Genomic DNA, 23,329 nt, shown 5'->3' with positions numbered 1-23,329 from the left:
AAAGTAGGCAAGACACTGGGGTTCCCTTATGAATATTTTGATTGATTTTTCCCTCATTTTTGTTGAGCCTACGATTAACAGCAAAAGAAGCAAGTCACTGGGGTTCCCTTACAAATATTTTGATTGATTTTTCCCTCATTTTTGTTGAGCCTACAATTAACAGCAAAAGTAGGCAAGACACTGGGGTTCCCTTACGAATATTTTGATTGATTTTTCCCTCATTTTTGTTGAGCCTATGATTAACAGCAAAAGTAGGCAAGACACTGGGGTTCCCTTATGAATATTTTCATTGATTTTTCCCTCAATTTTTTTTAGCCTATGATTAACAGCAAAAGTAGGCAAGACACTGGGGTTCCCTTACGAATATTTTGATTGATTTTTCCCTCATTTTTCTTTAGCCTACGATTAACAGCAAAAGTAGGCAAGACACTGGGGTTCCCTTATGAATATTTTGATTGATTTTTCCCTCATTTTTGTTGAGCCTACGATTAACAGCAAAAGAAGCAAGTCACTGGGGTTCCCTTACAAATATTTTGATTGATTTTTCCCTCATTTTTGTTGAGCCTACAATTAACAGCAAAAGTAGGCAAGACACTGGGGTTCCCTTACGAATATTTTGATTGATTTTTCCCTCATTTTTGTTGAGCCTATGATTAACAGCAAAAGTAGGCAAGACACTGGGGTTCCCTTATGAATATTTTCATTGATTTTTCCCTCAATTTTTTTTAGCCTATGATTAACAGCAAAAGTAGGCAAGACACTGGGGTTCCCTTACGAATATTTTGATTGATTTTTCCCTCATTTTTCTTTAGCCTACGATTAACAGCAAAAGTAGGCAAGACACTGGGGTTCCCTTACGAATATTTTGATTGATTTTTCCCTCATTTTTGTTGAGCCTACGATTAACAGCAAAAGTAGGCAAGACACTGGATTCACTTACGAATATTTTGATTGATTTTTCCCTCATTTTTGTTGAGCCTACGATTAACAGCAAAAGAAGGCAAGACACTGGGTTCCCTTATGAATATTTTCATTGATTTTTCCCTCATTTTTGTTGAGCCTGTGATTAACAGCTAAAGTAGGCAAGACACTGGGTTCCCTTACGAATATTTTGATTGATTTTTCCCTCATTTTTGTTGAGCCTACGATTAACAGCAAAAGTAGGCAAGACACTGGGTTCCCTTACGAATATTTTGATTGATTTTTCCCTCATTTTTTTTTAGCCTATGATTAACAGCAAAAGTAGACAAGACACTGGGTTCCCTTACGAATATTTTGATTGATTTTTCCCTCATTTTTGTTGAGCCAACGATTAACAGCAAAAGTAGGCAAGACACTGGGTTCCCTTACGAATATTTTGATTGATTTTTCCCTCATTTTTTTTAGCCTACGATTAACAGCAAAAGTAGGCAAGACACTGGGTTCCCTTACAAATTTATTGATTGATTTTTCCCTCATTTTTGTTGAGCCTACGATTAACAGCAAAAGTAGGCAAGACACTGGGTTCCCTTACGAATATTTTGATTGATTTTTCCCTCATTTTTTTTTTAGCCTAGGATTAACAGCAAAAGTAGGCAAGACACTGGGTTCCCTTACAAATTTTTATATACAAATATCGTAAAGAGAGAATATATTATATTATATAAATTTGTTTATAAATAATTATTTTAAAGGGGCACTAGCTGCGAAATACATGTTCACGGATTTGACTTAAATCTTCATTTTTAGCTCACCTGACCTGAAAGGTCAAGTGAGCTTTTCTCATCACTTGGCGTCCGTCGTCCGTCGTCCGTCGTCCGTCGTCCGTAAACTTTTACAAAAATCTTCTCCTCTGAAACTACTGGGCCAAATTCTACCAAACTTGGCCACAATTATACTTGGGATATCTAGTTTAAAAAATGTGTGGCGTGACCCGTCAAACCAACCAAGATGGCCGCCATGGCTAAAAATAGAACATAGGGGTAAAATGCAGTTTTTGGCTTATAACTCAAAAACCAAAGCATTTAGAGCAAATCTGACATGGGGTAAAATTGTTTATCAGGTGAAGATCTATCTGCCCTTTCAGACGAATCGGATAACCTTTTGTTGGGTTGCTGCCCCTGAAATGGTTATTTTAAGGAAATTTTGCAGTTTTTGGTTATTATCTTGAATACTATTATAGATAGAGATAAACTGTAAACAGCAATAATGTTCAGCAGAGTAAGACCTACAAATAAGTCAACATGACCAAAATTGCCAGTCAACCCCTTAAGGAATTATTGCCCTTTATAGTCAATTTTAAACAACTTTTCATCATTTTTTGTAACTTTTCTAAAAATCTTCTTCTCTAAAACTACTTTGCCAAATTTAATCAAACTTGGCGACAATTATCATTGTGGTTTATAGTTTAAAAAATGTGTCCGATGACCCAGCCTACCAAACAAAATGGCCGACATGGCTAAAAATAGAACATAGTGGTAAAATGCAGTTTTTGCTTTATATCTTTGAAACCAAGACATTTAGGGCAAATCTTTCAAGATTTTAATGTCCATCAGAATAGGATATATCCCCTCACAAATTTTCAGTTGAATCGGACAACCTGTTGTTGGGTTGCTGCCCTTAAATTGGTTATTTTAAGAAAATTTTGCAGTTTTTGGTTATTATCTTGAATACTATTAGAGATAGAGATAAACTGTAAACAGCAATAATGTTCAGCAAAGTAAGATCTACAAATAAGTCAGCATGATCAAAATTGTTAGAGGACCCCCTAAGGAGTTATTGCCCTTTAGAGTCAATATTAAACAACTTTTCCTCATTTTTGTAACTTGTATAAAAATCTTTTCTAAAACTACTTGGCCAAATTTAACCAAACTTGGCCACAATCATAATACTAGGGTATCTATTTTTAAAAAGAGTGTCTAATGACCCCGCCTACCAACAAAGATGGCCGACATCAGTAAACACATTAACAGGTGAGCGACACAGGCTCTTGAGAGCCTCTAGTTAATATATAATTATATAAAGTATGAAATAAACAATTTACTGGGCATTGGCTCGACATTATATAGCTTCATTTGGTGACCGTGTGTATTTTAGGCTTTACACCATCTAATTATATGAATTAAGTGACAAGTTGACCCCCAAAGACCTCTTATTGCATTTAAGCGATATAAACATATATATAAATATAACTATCAGACTCGTGCATTTGGATTTTTCTCTGTCTGTTTAATTTCATATTAAAGATTATAGATACTGTAAACCTACTTATTTTGCGAGCGATTTATTTTTGCAGATTTCGCGATTAGGAAAATATTGAGAACATACATGTAAATCGTCGCGAATATGTAAAACTTTGGATCTTCCCTTACTTAACTTCATGAACTAAATTTGAGAATCGTAAAATTCAATTGTTGCGAAATGGGCTAGAAAGGGCTAAACACAAAATAAAGTATCCGCGAAAATAAGTTGGTTTACAGTATATATAAATCATGTTTTTTTAATCTGTTTATTTGGTGAATCAGTCAATCAAATGATTTACCTTTGTTTCTCTTTCAATGTTGACATTCTTTTCAATCGAATAATTGTACACCTTCAAAGCATGCAGTATTTATCTCTTGCTAAGAGGTTAAATTAAAGTTTACATGAATACAGATTTAATGAAGTCAAATTATTCTCTTGCAAGTGAATAATTCATCATCAATGTTCCTTAGCTTTTATTGACAAAATTAAACCTTACTACATTTAGCTGCTAAAAGCTATATATTATTTCACTATTTCACTGTCATTATTGATGAACAAATAAATCATATTTCATATATTTTAGGCCCCATTTATTGGCATTATGTTTTCTGGTCTGTGTGTCTGTCCGTCTGTTCGTTCATCCGTTTGTCCCACTTCAGGTTAAAGTTTTTGGTCAAGGTAGTTTTTGATGAAGTTGAAGTCCAATCAACTTGAAACTTAGTCCACATGTTCTCTATGATATGATCTTTCTAATTTGAATGCCAAATTAGAGATTTCCCCCATTTTCACGGTCCACTGAACATAGAAAATGATAGTGTGTATGGGGCATCTGGGTACTGGGGATAAATTCTTGTTTTATACATCTCATAGCTAGTGCCTCTTTAAAACACATGAACAAATGTATGTAGTATAATCATTAATCGATTGTATTGTTGCATTTCAGGCGAGTGCAATGGCAGTGGACTGCACTGGACAATTTGCAGTCTTAGCTGGGTAAGTAATTAGTTTTGGATTTGTCTCTCCTGTATATAAAAGAAAATGTGGTGTGATTGCCAATGAGACAACTCTTCCCAAGAGACCAAATTTAAATAACACAGAAATTCTGCTACAGAATGTAAGGCATACTTGCCGTAGATATGCAGCAACCATAAGGAGAGTGTAAATTATTCGTATCAAGCTTTACATTTCATAAGCGCATGTACAAAAGAAAATGTACAATGTATCACAAGAGTTTTGATCTGAAGTGTCTGTCTGGCATGTGTCATTTGTATGTTCATTGTGCATATTCACCTCATTTTCATATAGATGTAAATGTCTCACTTATAAGTAGTAGGATGACTACATAACTGTTACTACATGTATATTTGGTATTTTGGATCTTTGCAAAGTCTACATTTCCATGAGTTAGGGTTTCACCTGAACTTGACCTCATTTCATGAATCCATGGACATGGTATATATGCTCAGATATGTTGTCATTTTGGATACATTTACATATACTACAAATGTATAAGCCATTGGTTGACTATTAAAATTGTGTAATACTAGATGTTTGCTTGCAGGTTTTATCAGACTTTGACCTCATTTGCATGGTTTATTGGTCAAAATTAATTTTTTATGCCCCACCCACGATACATCTATGATAGTAGAGGGGCATTATGTTTTCTGGTCTGTGCGTCCGTTCGTTCTTTCGTTCGTCCGTCTGTCGTACCGTCCGTCAGTCTGTCCCGCTTCAGGTTAAAGTTTTTGGTCACGGTAGTTTTTGATGAAGTGGAAGTCCAATCAACTTGAATCTTAGTACGCATGTTCCATATGATATGATCTTTATAATTTTAATGCCAAATTGGAGTTTTTACCCCAATTTCACGGTCCACTGAACATAGAAAATGATAGTGCGAGTGGGGCATCCGTGTACTGGGGACACATTCTTGTTTTGGTTATGTCTTTTTCATGGATATACATGTTATATAAAATGTATACTATTAAATATTATATAAAAAATATCTATGTAAATCTGAAATGGATAACAAACTCATTTTCTATATGGAAAAGATCCACATGCCATTTTGTTTATGATAAGATTGCCTAAAATTTGTGAAGACATGATTACAATAACTCATATTTACCCTGGTACTTGATGTTCTCTTTTTTTTGTACAATGTAGCCGGAAAGTGATGACCTTGGTAGATTTAGACAATCCAACAGATAGAGTAACAAAATTAACAAGACAGAGTAAATTTGATATAAGTTGTGTACAGTGGCATCCATATCCTGTTTGTGGAGACCTGTTTGCAACAGCTGTAAGTTTGTTTGTTTTGTTTATTAGCTAAAACATAAGAGATACTTTGTCACTTAAGGCAAAATGCATAGAGTGTGTAGGTAAAGGTAATATCTTTGGTTAGCTTGCTTGCTAGCTGGACCGGGAAGTCATTATAAAGTTAGGTTTCTACCTTCCGTTAAGAGTAGACTTGTCCGACAGATAACCAATCTATCTGTCTGTAGGAGTAAACTACTCCAAAAGGAGGGTAGCATACCTTACTTAATAATGACTTCTCGGTTCAGCTGACAAGCAAGCTAATCAAAAATATTAACTTTACTTACACATTCAATGCATTTTGCTGTTATTTGTTTAATTTATTTATGATCTGTTCTAAGGTACTATATATGTGCCTGGACTTCCTGTTGATTGTAAAACAAATGCCATCCAACGCAAATATTGTATGGTGGAATATTTGTAGGGAGTTTAAATTTCGCAAGTTCTAAGTCCAAATCTGTTAGTTGGGATTTCTTTTTGGTTTTTCTTGTCCCTGGTGCTATGAATGTCAAATCTGACCTACAGATTATCTTATTTGTGTAAAATGCAATGCTAAATCTTCTTATGAGAACATGTGACTGTTCTGTGATGCATGTATATATATATAGTTTTTTAAATTTCTCTAATTAAATACATATAATATTTGCAATTTCTTCTATATTGATAATGGATACAACATTAAAACTTTGTGTCACCATATTATTAGCTCACCTGGCCCGAAGGGCCAAGTGAGCTTTTCCCATCACTTTGCGTCCGGCGTCCGGCGTCCGTCGTCCGTCGTCGTCCGTCGTCCGTCGTCGTCCGTCGTCGTCGTCCGTCGTCGTTAACTTTTACAAAAATCTTCTCCTCTGAAACTACTGGGCCAAATTAAACCAAACTTGGCCACAATCATCATTGGGGTATCTAGTTTAAAAAATGTGTGGCGTGACCCGGCCAACCAACCAAGATGGCCGCCATGGCTAAAAATAGAACATAGGGGTAAAATGCAGTTTTTGGGTTATAACTCAAAAACCAAAGCATTTAGAGCAAATCTGACATGGGGTAAAATTGTTTATCAGGTCAAGATCTATCTGCCCTGAAATTTTCAGATGAATCGGACAACCCGTTGTTGGGTTGCTGCCCCTGAATTGATAATTTTAAGGAAATTTTGCTGTTTTTGGTTATTATCTTGAATATTATTATAGATAGAGATAAACTGTAAACAGCAATAATGTTCAGCAAAGTAAGATTTACAAATAAGTCAACGTGACCGAAATGGTCAGTTGACCCCTTTAGGAGTTATTGCCCTTTTTAGTCCATTTTTAACCATTTTTCGTAAATCTTAGTTATCTTTTACAAAAATCTTCTCCTCTGAAACAACTGGGACAAATTAATCCAAACTTGGCCACAATCATCATTGGGGTATCTAGTTTAAAAAATGTGTGGCGTGACCCGGCCAACCAACCAAGATGGCCGCCATGGCTACAAATAGAACATAGGGGTAAAATGCAGTTTTTGGCTTATAACTCAAAAACCAAAGCATTTAGAGCAAATCTGACAGGAAGTAAAATTGTTCATCAGGTCACGATCTATCTGCCCTGAAATTTTCAGATGAATCGAACAACCCGTTGTTGGGTTGCTGCCCCTGAATTGATAATTTTAAGGAAATTTTGCTGTTTTTGGTTATTATCTTGAATATTATTATAGATAGAGATAAACTGTAAACAGCAATAATGTTCAGCAAAGTAAGATTTACAAATAAGTCAACGTGACCGAAATGGTCAGTTGACCCCTTTAGGAGTTATTGCCCTTTTTAGTCCATTTTTAACCATTTTTCGTAAATCTTAGTTATCTTTTACAAAAATCTTCTCCTCTGAAACTACTGGGACAAATTAATCCAAACTTGGCCACAATCATCATTGGGGTATCTAGTTTAAAAAATGTGTGGCGTGACCCGGCCAACCAACCAAGATGGCCGCCACGGCTAAAAATAGAACATAGGGGTAAAATGCAGTTTTTGGCTTATAACTCAAAAACCAAAGCATTTAGAGCAAATCTGACATGGGGTAAAAATGTTTATCAGGTCAAGATCTATCTGCCCTGAAATTTTCAGATGAATCGGTCAATCGGTTGTTGGGTTGCTGCCCCTGAATTGGTAATTTTGAGGAAATTTTGCTGTTTTTGGTTATTATCTTGAATATTATTATAGATAGAGATCAATTGTAAACAGCAATAATGTTCAGCAAAGTAAGATCTACAAATAAGTCAACATGACCAAAATGGTCAGTTGACCCGTTTAGGAGTTATTGCCCTTTATAGTCAATTTTTAACCATTTTTCGTTAATTAAAGTAATCTTTTACAAAAATCTTCTCCTCTGAAACTACTGGGCCAAATTAATCCAAACTTGGCCACAATCATCTTTGGGGTATCTAGTTTAAAAAATGTGTGGCGTGACCTGGTCAACCAACCAAGATGGCCACCACGGCTAAAAATAGAACAAAGGGGTAAAATGCAGTTTTTGGCTTATAACTCAAAAACCAAAGCATTTTGAGGAAATCTGACAGGGATAAAAATGTTTATCAGGTCAAGATCTATCTGCCCTGAAATTTTCAGATGAATCGGTCAATCGGTTGTTGGGTTGCTGCCCCTGAATTGGTAATTTTGAGGAAATTTTGCTGTTTTTGGTTATTATTTTGAATATTATTATAGATAGAGATAAACTGTAAACAGCAATAATGTTCAGCAAAGTAAGATCTACAAATAAGTCAACATGACCAAAATGGTCAGTTGACCCCTTTAGGAGTTATTGCCCTTTATAGTCAATCTTTAACCATTTTTCATAAATCTAAGTAATCTTTTACAAAATCTCCACTGAAACTACTAGGCCACAATCATCTTTGGGGTATCTAGTTTGAAAAATGTGTCCGATGACCTGGCCATTCAACCAAGATGGCCGCCACTGCTAAAAATAGAACATAGGGGTAAAATGCAGTTTTTGGCTTATAACTATGAAACCAAAGCATCTAGAGCAAATCTGACAAGAAGTTAAATTGTTAATCAAGTCAATATCTATCTGCCCTGAATTTTTCAGATGAATTGGACAACTGGTTGTTGGGTTGCTGCCCTCCAATTGGTAATTTTTAAAGAAATTTTGCCGTTTTTGGTTATCTTGAATACTATTATAGATAGCGATAAACTGTAAACAGCAATAATGTTCAGCAAAGTAAGATCTACAAATAAGTCAACATGACCTAAATGGTCAATTGACCCCTTAAGGAGTTATTGCCCTTTATAGTCAATTTTTAACAATTTTCATTAATTTGGTAAATTTATGTAAATTTTTACCAAATATAGTTCTCTGTTACTAATGGGCAAAGTTCATTATAGATATAATTGTAAGAAGCAAAATCGTTCAGTAAAGTAAGAACTTCAAACACATCACCATCACCAAAATACAATTTTGTCATGAATCCATTTGTGTCCTTTGTTTAATATGCACATAGACCAAGGTGAGCGACACAGGCTCTTTAGAGCCTCTAGTATATAGATATTATAACTGAAGGACTATGTTGCTATTTTCAGTGTAACCAGAGATTAGATTTATTTTCTTGGACGAGTTATGGAAATATTAATCAGAAATGTTCTATGAGAGGACATTCCAGAACGGTCAGGTATTTGTCTTGGACTTAAGAGATGATAGTGATACACAACCATGTTAGTGGTGTAATGATATATAAAACTTTAAAAAAAAATAATGGTAAAATTGAGAATGGAAATGGAGAATGTGTCAAAGAGACAACAACCCGACCATAGAGCAGACAACAGCAGAAGGTCACCAACAGGTCTTCAATGCAACGAGAAATTCTCGCACCCGGAGTCGTTCTTCAGCTGGCCCCTAAACAAATATATACTAGTTCAGTGATAATGAACACTATACTAAACTCCAAATTGTACACAAGAAACTAAAAGTTAAAATGATACAAGACTAACAAATGCCAGAGGCTCCTGACTTGGGACAGGCGCAAAAATGCGGCGGGGTTAAACATGTTTGTGAGATCTCAACCCTCCCCCTATACCTCTAGCCAATGCAGAAAAGTAAACGCATAACAATACGCACATTAAAACTCAGTTCAAGAGAAGTCCGAGTCTTATTAATATAGAATATAAGACAACTATCCATCAGAGACCACATGATGTGCATGTAATCAACTATACTCATCATGAGTAAAACCCAAACTGTAAATGAAGCAATTATTGACCTTGACTTGACAAATGTAAAACATTTAAAATAAGAAAAGCCAATGGCCTGATAATGTACACAACAATAAAGAAAAGCAAATAAAGAGACACCTACTAATGACAGGCATATATGATAGACAGCAAAAAAATAAATTTACTTTTCAACATTGAGTGACATGATTCAAAATGTCTTAGAAATGCATACACAATTTATTGTGATTAAATGTTTTAATGGTGTGTTCAAAAATTTTAATAAAGATATTTACTGTTGAATTGAAACTATTGTGATTGTTTGAATTTTGTAATTATGCCCCACCTATGATAGTAGAGGGGCATTATGTTTTCTGGTCTGTGCATTCATTCGTCCTTCTGTCCGTTCATCCTGCTTCAGGTTAAAGTTTTTGGTCAAGGTAGTTTTAGGCAATCTGATCAACTTAAAACTCAGTACACATGTGACCTATGATATGATCTTTCTAATTTTAATGCCAAATTAGTGTTTTGACCCCAATTTCACAGTTCACTGAACATAGAAAATTATAGTGCAAATTTCAGGTTAAAGTTTTTGATCAAGGTAGTTTTTCGATAAAGTTGAAGTCCAATCAACTTGAAACTTAGTATACATGTTCCCTGTGATATGATTTATCTAATTTAAATGCCAAATTAGAGTTTTTACCCATTCACGGTCCACTAAACACAGAAAATGATAGTGAGAGTGGGGCATCCATGTACTATTGACACATTCTTGTTTTTGTATATCATCTATATTTTAAGGATTTTTGTCGAGCCTTCGACTTTAGTCGAAAAAGCGAGACTAAGCGATCATACATTCCGTCGGCGGCGTCCACAAATATTCACTCTGTGGTTAAAGTTTTGGAAATTTAAATAACTTTCTTAAACTATACTGAATTTCTACCAAACTTGGACAGAAGCTTGTTTATGATCATAAGATAGTATCAAGAAGAAAATTTTGTAAAAATAAATTTCCACTTTTCCGTATTTTACTTATAAATAGACTTAGTTTTTTTGCCAGAAACAAAACATTCACTCTGTGGTTTAAGTTTTTAAAATTTTTATAATGTTTTTAAATTATCCTGGATTTCTACCAAACTTAGACAAAAGCTTGTTTCTGATCATAAGATATTATTCAGAAGTAAATTTTGTAAAAAAAAAAATCACTTTTTCCGTATTTTACTTATAAATGGACTTAGTTTTTCTTCCAGTTAACATTACACACAGTCTGCAGTTAAAGTTTATAAAACATTTATTAGTTCATAAACTATCCTGGATTTTTTAACAAACTTGGAAACTTCTTTCAATCAAAAGACAGTATGGAGAGGGAAATTTTTATTGATGTTTTTCCTCATTTTTGTTGAGTCTGCGATTAACAGCAAAAGTAGGCGAGACACTGGGTTCCGTGGAACCCTTACAAATTTTTTATTTTTTTATTTCAGTGATTTAGATTGGTCTCCCTTTGATGTCAACATAATTGCTTCCTGTTCTGTGGACTCATACACACATTTGTGGGATATAAGGTATTTACTTTTAGATAACTCTATATGCATGAATACATATTTTTGGCACATACAGATTTCCTATGAATAAAAAGGGGTATTAATGTAACAGCAACCCAAAACTAATCCCCAAAAGTACATCTATAAAACAGTGTATACTTATTGACTGGGTATGAGTGGAATAGTAAGTTTATTGTCCCCAAGATGCAACTATTGCCCTAAGGTAAAGCAGAGAGAAATAGTTGTATCCGAGGGAACAATTAACTTGCTATTTCACTAATATCCAGTCAGTAAGTGTTTTATTATATCGAAGAAGACAACAGACAATAAACAGCAGGGGAAAATACACTATTGTTATATAAAAAGCAGAAACCAAACCATATTGTTTAACATTAATTTCATAAATATTAGAAATGCTAAGGCTACGTTCTGCACTGACATCAAACCTAGATGAAATAGGTAAACTGTGATGTCTCAACACCCACAGTATTTCAAAATCCTCCAATTCTGTAGTTTCATTTGAAATTCTGCACAACATAGTGATGATTGCTGTCAAATAGTTTCATTGAGGTCCAATAGTTTGAAACTTTTGAGCAGTCAAAATGTCAACGCTTGAAATTTGAAAAATAGTCAAATATCATTAACTTATTTTATTTAGAAAATGATAACTGAGGTATAATAACATATGATATTGTATCTCCAGCTCTAAAGCACTCTGACTACATAGACGGGCTTAATTGTACTGTCAATCATATCACTGAACAATTAACAGCATCAGCTCTGCTTCAATCTATGCCCTTACTCTGCCGAAGAAGAAAAAAACTTGAAGAGAAAAAAATGATTAAAAGAAGGTAGTACATGTTGTCATTTGCTGAACCAATGTTTTGTTGAACAAGAATAGATTTTACAGTTAATGAATTATCCAGGAAAGGTGATAAGAAGATTAAGATAGTAAGAAAGGGTTTTGTAAACTTACAATTAATAATTTGATTTTCATCCAAACAGGGATCCTAAGAAACCATCAAATTCATTTCAGACAGTAGGTAAGTGATGTCACACTCAAAAAGTTATTGTCTCCATGTAAGAAGGTATACAAAAACATATCTACATTAAGTGCATTAAATGTAAGAAAAAAAACATAAAAACCTGAAGGCCTGATTTTGGCTAAAAAAAACACCCAAAAAAACAATTATGACAGTCAATAAAACAATGATAACTACTGCTTTATAGGCTCCTCAATTGGTACAGACACTAAAAGAAAGTGGCTTGGGTTAAACACATTTCTGTGAGTTCAACTCTCTCCTTTCCTTGGACAACACTGGTTAACAGCTTAACAATAGGATAGATCTAGAAAATCCTTCACTTGACTTATCAAAATTAGTTCCATATTGAGCTCAAGCAAGCAACAAAAATGACAAGAGACAACAAGTACTAACCTTACTCGACTTGTAGTTACTGAAAGCTAGTTAGTAGTTCAATTTCAACTAATAGATAATGAAACATTTATATTATGCTATCTAAAAACAGTTTAGTTGTTTTGCTTTACGGACGACATCAAAAAATAACTCTTAACTCACATAGTTTTTTCACTGACCCCCCCTCTCCCCTCTTAACTTAATTTGGGAAAAATTGATTGTGCAATATAGATAACAAAACTTGCAGCATTTTAACCCCCCACCCCCAGACTATTTGATTTCTGTTGTTTTATCTTACGTTGAACTTTTGATGTCATCCCTTAATGCATGATAAATCAATGAAAATGAATAATTTGAAATTTATGGCTAATTATAAAGTCCACATATCAATAATGAGATCATGTCAAAATATGACAAAATTTACCCTTGTTTCTAAGCTTTACTGATATAAGGAATATTATATATAAAAAAATAATATTAAAATAGACAAAATTGTAGATTGTAACATTACTTAGTCCTTGTATGTTCTCTTAACCTTTACTTCCATAAAAATAATAAAAACTAAATCACATGCTGTCTTTTATTCATAGCTGGAGCATCTCAAGTAAAATGGAACAAAGTGACTAATAACCTATTTGCTACAACACATGAAGGAGATGTAAGGCTATGGGATCCAAGAGTAAGTTATAAATGTAGAATTAGAAAACCATAGATAAGGATATTACAGTTGATGTATTTCTGTTCCATAGACAAATATAGGTTTCAAAACTTTAAATATTAACTTGACTCTTTACATTTTTTCAAAAGCTTTATATATCTTTTATTAGAATGGTCAAAACAAAAAATTGTGGACAGAGCTCCAGATAAGAATTCACAAATTGGGGTTTTTACCCACCATTTTCTTATATAATTGGGTGATAAAGTTTTTTAATTGCATTATCAATTCCAATTCACCCCTCAAGTTAATACCAAATTGGGTTTTTCACCACCAAGCTCCTTAATGTATTGGGTTTTTTATCAACACAATATTGAATATTTAGGCAATATCAACCCCAGATTTTTTTCCATCTTAAATATGTCATGTTTTATGTTTCTTTCTTTGTTTAGCTGTTTTATTTGGTTTAGGGTTAGGGTTAGGGTTATTTGCTAGATGTTTTATTTGGTTTATTCACTGAGGAGCAATTATAGGTTTAATTTGTGTCCCGTTTCAAACCTTCTGCCAGTTTTGTATTTTCTAACAAAAACGGATATGTGTATTCACAGGCACTCGTCTTATACCTTATATAATAAATTTTGAGACCAGTGCCTGTGTGTGTATTCATTAATTAACCGTAAAATGAAAAAAATAAATAGTATATAAACTCTAATTATACTTGAATGTTTTTGTTTTATTCAATTTACATAAATCTGGGTTTAGTTGTCTTTTATTAGAACTTTTGGTTTCTGATGCTTTATCATGTCATAATTGATTTGGCCATTTCACTTTTTCCAACTGATTTCGTTTTTGTCGAAACCCCGTGTTTATAAGCAATGTTCTCGTTAAGGTACGCACACACGCCCGTGCATTCGATGGACGCTTCCTAGTCTTGTTATCATCATAACTTTCCCTCAGCTTTTCAAAAGAAGCAGAAAACATGCTTCTATTCAATATTTTTACCGGACATTCACTTTCGTTTTAATTCAATGTATGTTATGATAAATACCGAGCAATGCGAAAAAAATATGACTACATGACACACGCTAATTGGATAAACGCCGAGAAGATCGAAATGTTTTCAAAAACATGTGTACCTATTGAGCAAGGGAAAACCCCAACAGGACCCATTTTAGCTGCTTGATGCAGGGATCTATTTTTAGAACGAAAGGAAATTTCCAATTATAAATATTATGAAAATAGATTTACGCGACGACTGTAAACAGATATGGGTAAATAACGCAAACGGTAACCAATAAAAGGGTTGAGAACTCATGGTTTTGGCATATAATTGGGTTTTCCTTTGAATTAATTGGGTTATTGAACCCTGCAATGGGCCATTGCATTGGGTTTTTTATTATTTGTATTGCGTGATCACGCTAATACGCAGCTTATCTGGAGCTCTGTGTGGATCAAGATTTTTTTTTATGCCCTATTTATGGGCATTATGTTTTCTTGTCTGTGCGTCCATTCGTTCATTCGTCTGTACGTTCGTCCGTTCGTCCCGCTTCAGGTTTAAGTTTTTGGTCGAGGTAGTTTTTGATGAAGTTGAAGTCCAATCAACTTGAAACTTTGTAAACATGTTCCCTATGATATGATCTTTCTAATTTTAATGCCAAATTAGAAATTTTATCCCAATTTCACGGTCCACCGAACATAGAAAATGATAGTGCAGATGGGGCATCCGTGTACTTGGGACACATTCTTGTTTAAATTTTATTGGATATTTGGTTGATTTCATAGTTTGCTAAAGTCTGCATGCATGCCTATTGAAATTTGTACTTCGGTCAATATTTGAACTTGTAATTCATCTTCACCCATGAAATCTATGAAAATTGGTTTCCCCACGAATAACACTGAATCCACAGTATTTCACATCACTTGGTGTTGTGAAACATTTAGATAGAAGGGCAACTTGTCTGATTAATTGGTGATATCTAATAACTTTAAAAAAAAATTACTTGAATGATAGCATTATTCTCTTTGTTGTTTTTTTCAGAAGGGAAGTTCACCTCTTCAGTATATAGCTGCTCATTTGTCAAAGATCCATGGTTTAGACTGGAGTCCAGACAGTGAGACAAACTTTGCAACCTCAAGCCAGGATGGTACTGTCAAGGTTAGTGTAAAATAATGAGAATGTTAGAAATAACATGCTTTTACTATTCTTAGCTGGCTTGGTTGAAATGCTTCTTTTCAATTTTTATTATGCCCCACTTACGATAGTAGAGGGGCATTATGTTTTCTGGTCTGTGCCTCCGTCCGTTCGTCTTTGCGTCCGTTCAGGTTAAAGTTTTGGTCAAGGTAGTTTTTGATGAAGCTGAAGTCCAATCAAATTGAAACTTAGTACACTTGTTGCTTATGATATGATCTTTCTAATTTTAAAGCCAAATTGAACTTCTGACCCTAATTTCACGATCCACTGAACATAGAAAATGAAAGTGGGAGTTTCAGGTTAAAGTTTTTAGTCAAGGTAGTTTTTGATGAAATTGAAGTCCAATCACTTTGAAACTTAGTACATATGTTCTCTATAGTATAATCTTTCTAATTTTAATTCCAAATTAGATTATTACCCAATTTCACGATCCATAGGACATGGAAAAAGATAGTGCGAGTGGGGCATCAGTGTACTTAGGACACATTCTTGTTTAACATCATTTCATGATTTTTATGATATTCTTGATGCTAATTCCTGTCTGTCCCACACATTAAGAATAAGTGACGTAGGTATAAGTTAAAATGTACTTGAACTGGTGTAACAAACCATTACAGAAACCCAACATATCACATTTTACCTGATACTTGATTTATTATTAATTTTCTATCATCTATAGGGCTTCGATAAGTGCATGATAAACAGTTAAGATTAACCTTTTAAAGGTTTGAATCATTTTAAGATCCGATGGGTCCAGCAAGGAGTGTTTACTTCAATTTTTTGGCACTAATTGGTGGTGAGTGGGAGCATTCAGGAAGTGTTCCTTCTTCAAATATGATTTTACATTAAAATAAGTATTAGATGGCCCAGGGTTTCTGTCCTTTGTGATTGGTTGTTAGGCAACCTTAAAAGAGAAAAAAACAACATTGTAAGGAAATCATATAAAGAAAGGGGACAGCAAAAGATCATTAGAAAAATGGGGCCGATGTATATTGTACATATTAAATTTGTACAAACGTATAGATAACTTAGCGTACAATATTCCCTTGTATTGCATTATCTTGTCTATAAATTGTTATTGCAGTATTTGCAATATCATGTATATGAATGGTTATTGCACTCTTGTTATATCATGTATAATATTTGTATGTATATTTTCAGTTTTGGGATACCTCAAACCCTCGTCAGAGTAAAAGTGTTATTACGTCTGGTTCTCCTGTATGGAGAGCTAGGTACACAGTAAGTCTTATTTAAATCATAAGCTTTATCAATATTTTTAGGAGCAACTTATGTTTTATAATGAGAATTGTTTTTTTATTATACACAATTTTTGTCGTGGAAATTTAATTATATTTTTTGTCCATTAATTTTGGATTTTCCATTTGCACACAATAAATAAAGATTGTATGTCCCGTATTTTTTAAAACTTTTTTCTACATATATATAGTCAAAACAAAAATTTATTCTTGCAGCCATTTGGCCATGGATTAATAACAGCTGTTGTCCCCCAACTGAGAAGGGGAGAAAACTCTCTTTATTTGTGGAATCTTGAGAATTATGTAGCACCTGTACATCAGTTTGTCGGCCATCAAGACGTTATTTTAGAATTTGAATGGAGAAAACAAGCAGAAGGTAATTTAATATAAATTGATTTAATTTAATTAAAATTCTATATTTACACAAACACTTCTTACAATACTCAAATCATCAAGTTCCCTTGAAGATTGACCTCAATTTTTTTTTTTATTATTGTTCAATGACCAAGAAATGGCCACTTGCTGATTCAATAATTCATGTAAAAAAAATATTTAATTGTTTTATTTTTTCAATTTTTTTTCCCACAGATCTTGCTCTATTTCAATTATTGATTTTTCATTAAAACATATTGATTTATGATAATTTTACAAAGAGATTTAAAGAGTATTTGAGTTTTTTTTTTTTCTATGTATAAAGGTCTCAAGGACTATCACCTTGTCACATGGTCTAAAGATCAAAGTTTACGGATATGGAAAATAGACCAACACTTACAAAAGGTAACTGTAATTCTATAAATGATTATTTCACAGATATTTTGTGTGGTTTTGCATGAAAATCTGGATACAAATACTACATTTAGAATTTTTAAAATGTGAGTTATAACTTTTAAAATAATATAAATCATGTCAAATTTTTTGCAATGATATAAACCTCACTTAACAGTTGAATTTATAAAGCAATAATTTGATTCCAAAATATAAGTGTGATTACTTTTTTGCTAGTTAAAAAAAAATCAAATAACAAAAATAGCCAATTCAAAGGAAGATTTCAAATGGAAAATCCCTTATCAAATGGCAGAATCAAAAGCTCAAACTCATCAAACAAATGGAAAGTCCCTTATCAAATGGCAGAATCAAAAGCTCAAACTCATCAAACAAATGGAAAGTCCCTTATCAAATGGCAGAATCAAAAGCTCAAACTCATCAAACAAATGGAAAGTCCCTTATCAAATGGCAGAATCAAAAGTTCAAACTCATCAAACAAATGGAAAGTCCCTTATCAAATGGCAGAATCAAAAGCTCAAACTCATCAAACAAATGGAAAGTCCCTTATCAAATGGCAGAATCAAAAGCTCAAACTCATCAAACAAATGGAAAGTCCCTTATCAAATGGCAGAATCAAAAGCTCAAACTCATCAAACAAATGGAAAGTCCCTTATCAAATGGCAGAATCAAAAGCTCAAACTCATCAAACAAATGGAAAGTCCCTTATCAAATGGCAGAATCAAAAGTTCAAACTCAACAAACGAATGGAAACAACTGTCATATAAAAAAGAAGATGTGGTATGATTGCCAATGAGACAACTCTCCACAAGAGACCAAAATGACGCATTTTAGAACACATAAATAAATAGAAATGGAAAAAAGGTCTCACATTGTATTTAATCTTTTGTCTTAATTTTAACATGACATCTTTGTGGTATCAATTGAAAAGGAAAAAAATTACTTATAATTACTGTGGACTTATAATTTCTCGCTACATTGAAGACCTGTTGGTGACCCTCTGCTGTTGTTTTTTATTTGGTCGGGTTGTTGTCTCTTTGACACATTCCCCATTTCCATTCTCAATTTTATTAATACTTGTATACTACTTTTGGGGAATTTTGGGGATACAGGTAAAAAACAATTTTTATGGGCTTGCATGCTGACTTTGGCAAAACCTCAAAATCAAGTATCCATGAAAGTACACTTGTTCCTCAATCCCCACAAAATATACTGCAATATTGACTGTTACTGCAATTTTCCAATATCATTTATAAATGGTACTGTAATCAGTTTTGTAAAGTTTGCACTGATACAACAGTTAGAAATAAACTATTAAGTATTTCACGGTGGTGTCTTGCCATGGGTTTGTTTGGACTTGTTTGTTTGCTTTTTTGCCTTGAATGTTTGTCCCTAATATTTTATTAACTATGTATTTGCAATTAGGTATGGCAGATCAAATTTTTTCGTTCATAGTGTGTTAATTTACGTTTTTTGATTGAGTTAAGCCTTTCAAATTGATATTTTATCGTGTGTTTTTCTATGTTGTGATGTTATACTATTGTTTCAGAAAAAGGGAGAAGGTTTATTACCATTAAAACATTTAATCCCGCTGCAAATGTTTGCACCTGCCCTAAGTCAGGAATCTGATGTACAGTAGTTGTCGTTTGTTTATGTTATTTATACGTGTTTCTCGTTTCTCATTTTTATACGACCACAAAAAAAATTTTGCGTCGTATAATGCTATCATGTTGTCGTTCGAAAACGCTTTTAGTTTCCGAACAATAACTTTAGTTAAAGTGAATGGATCTCTATATATTTTTTCCAGAAGGTTCAATACCACTAAAGGAAGGTTGGGATTGATTTTTGGGGTTATGGTCCCAATAGTTAAGTAATTAGGGGCCAAAAAAGAGCCCAAAATATGCATTTTGGCAGTTTTCAAACAATAACTTGTGTTTAAGTGTACGAATCTCTCTGAAATTATTCCACAAGTTTCCATACCATGAAGAGATGGTTAGTATTGATTAAGGGGGTTATAGCTCAAAATGTTTTGAAATTAGGGGCAAAAAAGGGGGGAAAACTAGGTTTTTCTGGTCAATGGACAATTAAGACAATTTAAAAGCAGTGTAAGGGAGGTAATTTAAAAACATTTAACATACAATGTTGGGTATGTTCAGATATTCCTCCCTTGCACTTCTTGTAAATTATGTATAAAGGAATGTCAGTGTTTTGGACTTATTGCGAAAAAGGGGGTGGTAGTAGTTTTCAAATTTTTTTTTCCAAATTTCTCAAATTCCAAATTTTTGAAAAGTTTGAAGAAGAAATCTTTAATTGCACAATATTGCGCAATAGATTTGTAAGATCTTGACATTTGTTTTGTGTCAGAAACTCATATTATGTCAAAATTTTATCACAATCCAAATTCAGAGCTATATCAAGCTTGAATGTTGTGTCCATACTTGACCCAATTGTTCAGGTTTGACATCTGTGGTCGTATAAAGCTGCACCCTGCGGAGCACCTGGTTTATATAGATAAGACTGTTGGTTTTCCCGTTTGAATGGTTTTTCACTAGTAATTTTGGGACCCTTTATAGCTTATTGTTCGGTGTGATCCAAGGCTCCATGTTGAAGGCCGTGCATTGACTTATAATGGTTTTCTTTTATAAATTGTGACTTGGATGCAGAGTTGTCTCATTGGCACTCATACCACATCTTATATCTAAATATTGATATTGTTCAAAAAAATATCTTCTGATTACATTTATTTGTTTTGGTATTTTCTTAAACTGATATATATTATTATTTTCATCAAAATAACCAGTTATGTGGTCAAGATGTTGGTGAGATTAGTGATTCTTCAGAAAGTGACAGTACATCATTACCGTATGAAACCAATGGATCCAGTCCTCCAACTAACCAAGAAATGGACTTCCAGAGACAGATGTCCGCCAGTCCTGAAGTTTACCCTGGTCAGAAACCCAGAACGTTAGAACAGGAGTTTTTGATGGTCAACGTAGCTATAGATAATGTGAGAGTTGATGAGGTAATTAAATAAACACACCATTGTTATCTTCCTATGGATGATAGAGTTTTTTGTAGGTGATTGTCTTGTCTATGAAGTAGGTAGTAAAAAAGTATAACAATAATAGCAAAATCCATGTCAATTAAGACATTTTGAGTCCATTAAAACTGACGAAATCAAACCAATTGCAAAACAACCGTCATATTTCTGACATAGTTCTGGCATATTTCTGACATAGTTCTGGCATATTTCTGACATAGTTCTGGCATATTTCTGACATAGTTCAGGCATATTTCTGACATAGTTCAGGCATATTTTTGACATAGTTCAGTCATATTTCTGACATAGTTCAGGCATTTTTCAAACAAAATGGTGAGTTAAACCTGGTTTCATATCTAGTTAAACCTCACACTTAAATGCTGACCAAAACAGCCATTGATTATGTCTGCATTGGTTGGGGTATTTAGGTCAATAAATATACTTTTAGTCACATGCTATTTTAGGTCTTTACATAAAAATGTCATTTAGAGAAATATTAAAGGAGGATGCAGTCTTAACAAAAACACGTTGACAGTTGTGGTTACAGTATGTGATTTTTATTTTCAGCTGGATGTCAGTACCAGAACCTGTAAAGTAACCGGGATGATTGGGAATAACAGTCTCAAGCTTGTCATTTCATTCCCCAATCATTATCCCATCCATGGCATGCCTTTATTTGAATTCACAGACATATTGGTGGATAACAATGTCATGCTCAGATTGTTGAAGGTACTTATTAATTTACTGAGAGCTGTATTTAGAATTACACTGACATTTTTAAATTGGGTAGGTACGTTTGCGATTTTGAATGTAGGACAGAAAGTCACAGGACAAAAAGTCACAGGACAGAAAGTCACAGGACAAAAAGTCACGGACAAAAAGTCACAGGACAAAAAGTCACAATTCATTTTTTTCATTAAATAAAAGACGTTTATTTCTACAAAAATATTTTTGTATTTCTTTTGAACTATTGTAAAAAGTCTAACTTTGTAAACAAAATTTATCAAATAAATATCAAAGTAAATCAAATAATTGTTAAAAAAAACAACAACAAAAAAAAAAAAATGTCAAAGTGGCTTGGCACTTTAATGGCTTCATTGTGCCAATATATCTTTCTTTTGCATGATTAAAATTAAATAAATCTTCATATATCAAGTATAATGACACATTTCCTGAACTTTAATATGAATATATGTATTAAAAAGTAAATATTTCAAGATATTTCTCTTATATATTCTAACAATTGTCAACATATTATTTGTGACTTTTTGTCCTGTGACTTTTTGTCCTACCAAACTTGTGACTTTTTGTCCTGTGACTTTCTGTCTGTTTACCGCGATTTTTGTGGAAAGGTCAGATGTTTGCATGTATAGACATGTATATTTATAATCCAAATCTGGTCTATTTATAACAAGCTGTTACCCAATTTATTCCCAAAATGAACATGTTCAATTTGAAAAATGATGATACACAGTTGTGAATCTTTAAAGGTCAATTATTTAAACGCTGTGAATGGCAAAGTTGCAGGCAACAGTGAAAAAATATAACTTAATTATGTCTACTGCTCCCTTATACATACATTTTTTATGGTTTGTTAGTATAAAATAACTATAAATTGAATGAAATGAATGTGTGCATATAATTTTGTGACTGTATAGCTAGAAAAAAAATTGAAGGGAGTTGTTATAAATAGAACTGGTTTAATTTAGGTATTGAAAGATACAGCAAACAGACATGCCAGAAGGAATTGTCTGGAACCATTACTGAGACAGTTTTCGACCACACTAGATTCATTGTCAGTAAGTATTTATTAGAAATATAGTTTCAGGGATAAATTACACCTAATTTTCCTACCGAAAGGCTTCTTCCACCATTAAAAATAGGAAAACACTGTAGAGTTTCATTATAACGTTGACTTTGGAGAAATTATATGTTTGTGAGCTACAGTTCATCCAGTTTTCTGACTATGACCTCGGATAGACTGTTTATTAGGTACAATATGTTTAAAATAACCATCATCTTAGAAATGTATAATATTTTTGTTGCTAATCACTTCATTTACAGTTTCAGACAGAAGAAAGAATAACACCGGATACAGAAAATTTGCCAGCATTTTCTCCTTTCTATTTACCTTATTCCCGAGGAGATATACCTTTTGTCAAGTTTGGATCCAGACTGGATTCTCATATTCCGTTTCCTAGAACTAGCGGTGCAAGATTTTGCTCTGCAGGTATTTTAATGTTATAAATAAAAAAAATATATATAAAGTGTTATTGAAGTGATAAGATTGAGAATGGAAATGGGGAATATGTCACAGAGACAACAACCCCACCAACGAGTTGAGTCTAGTTGTATTTTTTATATCAATAAAGTTTTCCATTATGATAGATGCTAAATATATAAGTTAGAGTTTTTCTGAAAGCCTTAAACTTATATAATATAATGATAGTAATTTTTCCCCATCTTTTTGTAGAACTTCCATATGTGTATTTTTATTGCCAAGGTTAGCTTTTTATTTGTCTATCAATGGCATTCTTTAGTTTTAACCTTGCTTTGTTAATTTATATAAAAGCAGGTGTGAGGTATATGTGAATGAGACAGCAACCCAACCACAAAACACATAAAAGGCAGCCAAAGGGCAACATATTTCTAGCATTATGCACAAAATTATATTTCAGTAAAGATCACATAATTAGATTGTTAGAATATATGTATCGTACACCA

General features: G+C 33.3%; 1 protein-coding gene across 6 annotated transcripts in view; it reads left to right on the top strand.

The window, feature by feature from the left end:
• Positions 1-23,329, top strand: part of LOC139523648 (GATOR2 complex protein WDR59-like) — a 64,354-nt gene that overhangs the window by 7,805 nt on the left and 33,220 nt on the right. For all 6 annotated transcript variants that reach the window (XR_011664659.1, XR_011664660.1, XM_071317816.1 and 3 more), the window contains exons 2-15: positions 4,166-4,215; positions 5,386-5,521; positions 9,098-9,186; positions 11,206-11,286; positions 12,271-12,308; positions 13,271-13,359; positions 15,374-15,490; positions 16,688-16,765; positions 16,999-17,158; positions 17,480-17,559; positions 20,366-20,587; positions 21,173-21,334; positions 22,315-22,404; positions 22,670-22,835. Coding sequence is in view for 4 of the 6 variants with exons in the window: in XM_071317816.1 (XP_071173917.1) it covers positions 4,166-4,215; positions 5,386-5,521; positions 9,098-9,186; positions 11,206-11,286; positions 12,271-12,308; positions 13,271-13,359; positions 15,374-15,490; positions 16,688-16,765; positions 16,999-17,158; positions 17,480-17,559; positions 20,366-20,587; positions 21,173-21,334; positions 22,315-22,404; positions 22,670-22,835 (1,558 nt within the window). In the remaining 2 variants the exon portion in view is untranslated. The remainder of the gene's footprint in view (positions 1-4,165; positions 4,216-5,385; positions 5,522-9,097; positions 9,187-11,205; positions 11,287-12,270; positions 12,309-13,270; positions 13,360-15,373; positions 15,491-16,687; positions 16,766-16,998; positions 17,159-17,479; positions 17,560-20,365; positions 20,588-21,172; positions 21,335-22,314; positions 22,405-22,669; positions 22,836-23,329) is intronic.

Source organism: Mytilus edulis, chromosome 5 (genome assembly GCF_963676685.1).
Source record: "Mytilus edulis chromosome 5, xbMytEdul2.2, whole genome shotgun sequence".
NCBI lineage: Eukaryota > Metazoa > Mollusca > Bivalvia > Mytilida > Mytilidae > Mytilus > Mytilus edulis.
This window is presented reverse-complemented; position numbering and strand designations above follow the sequence as displayed.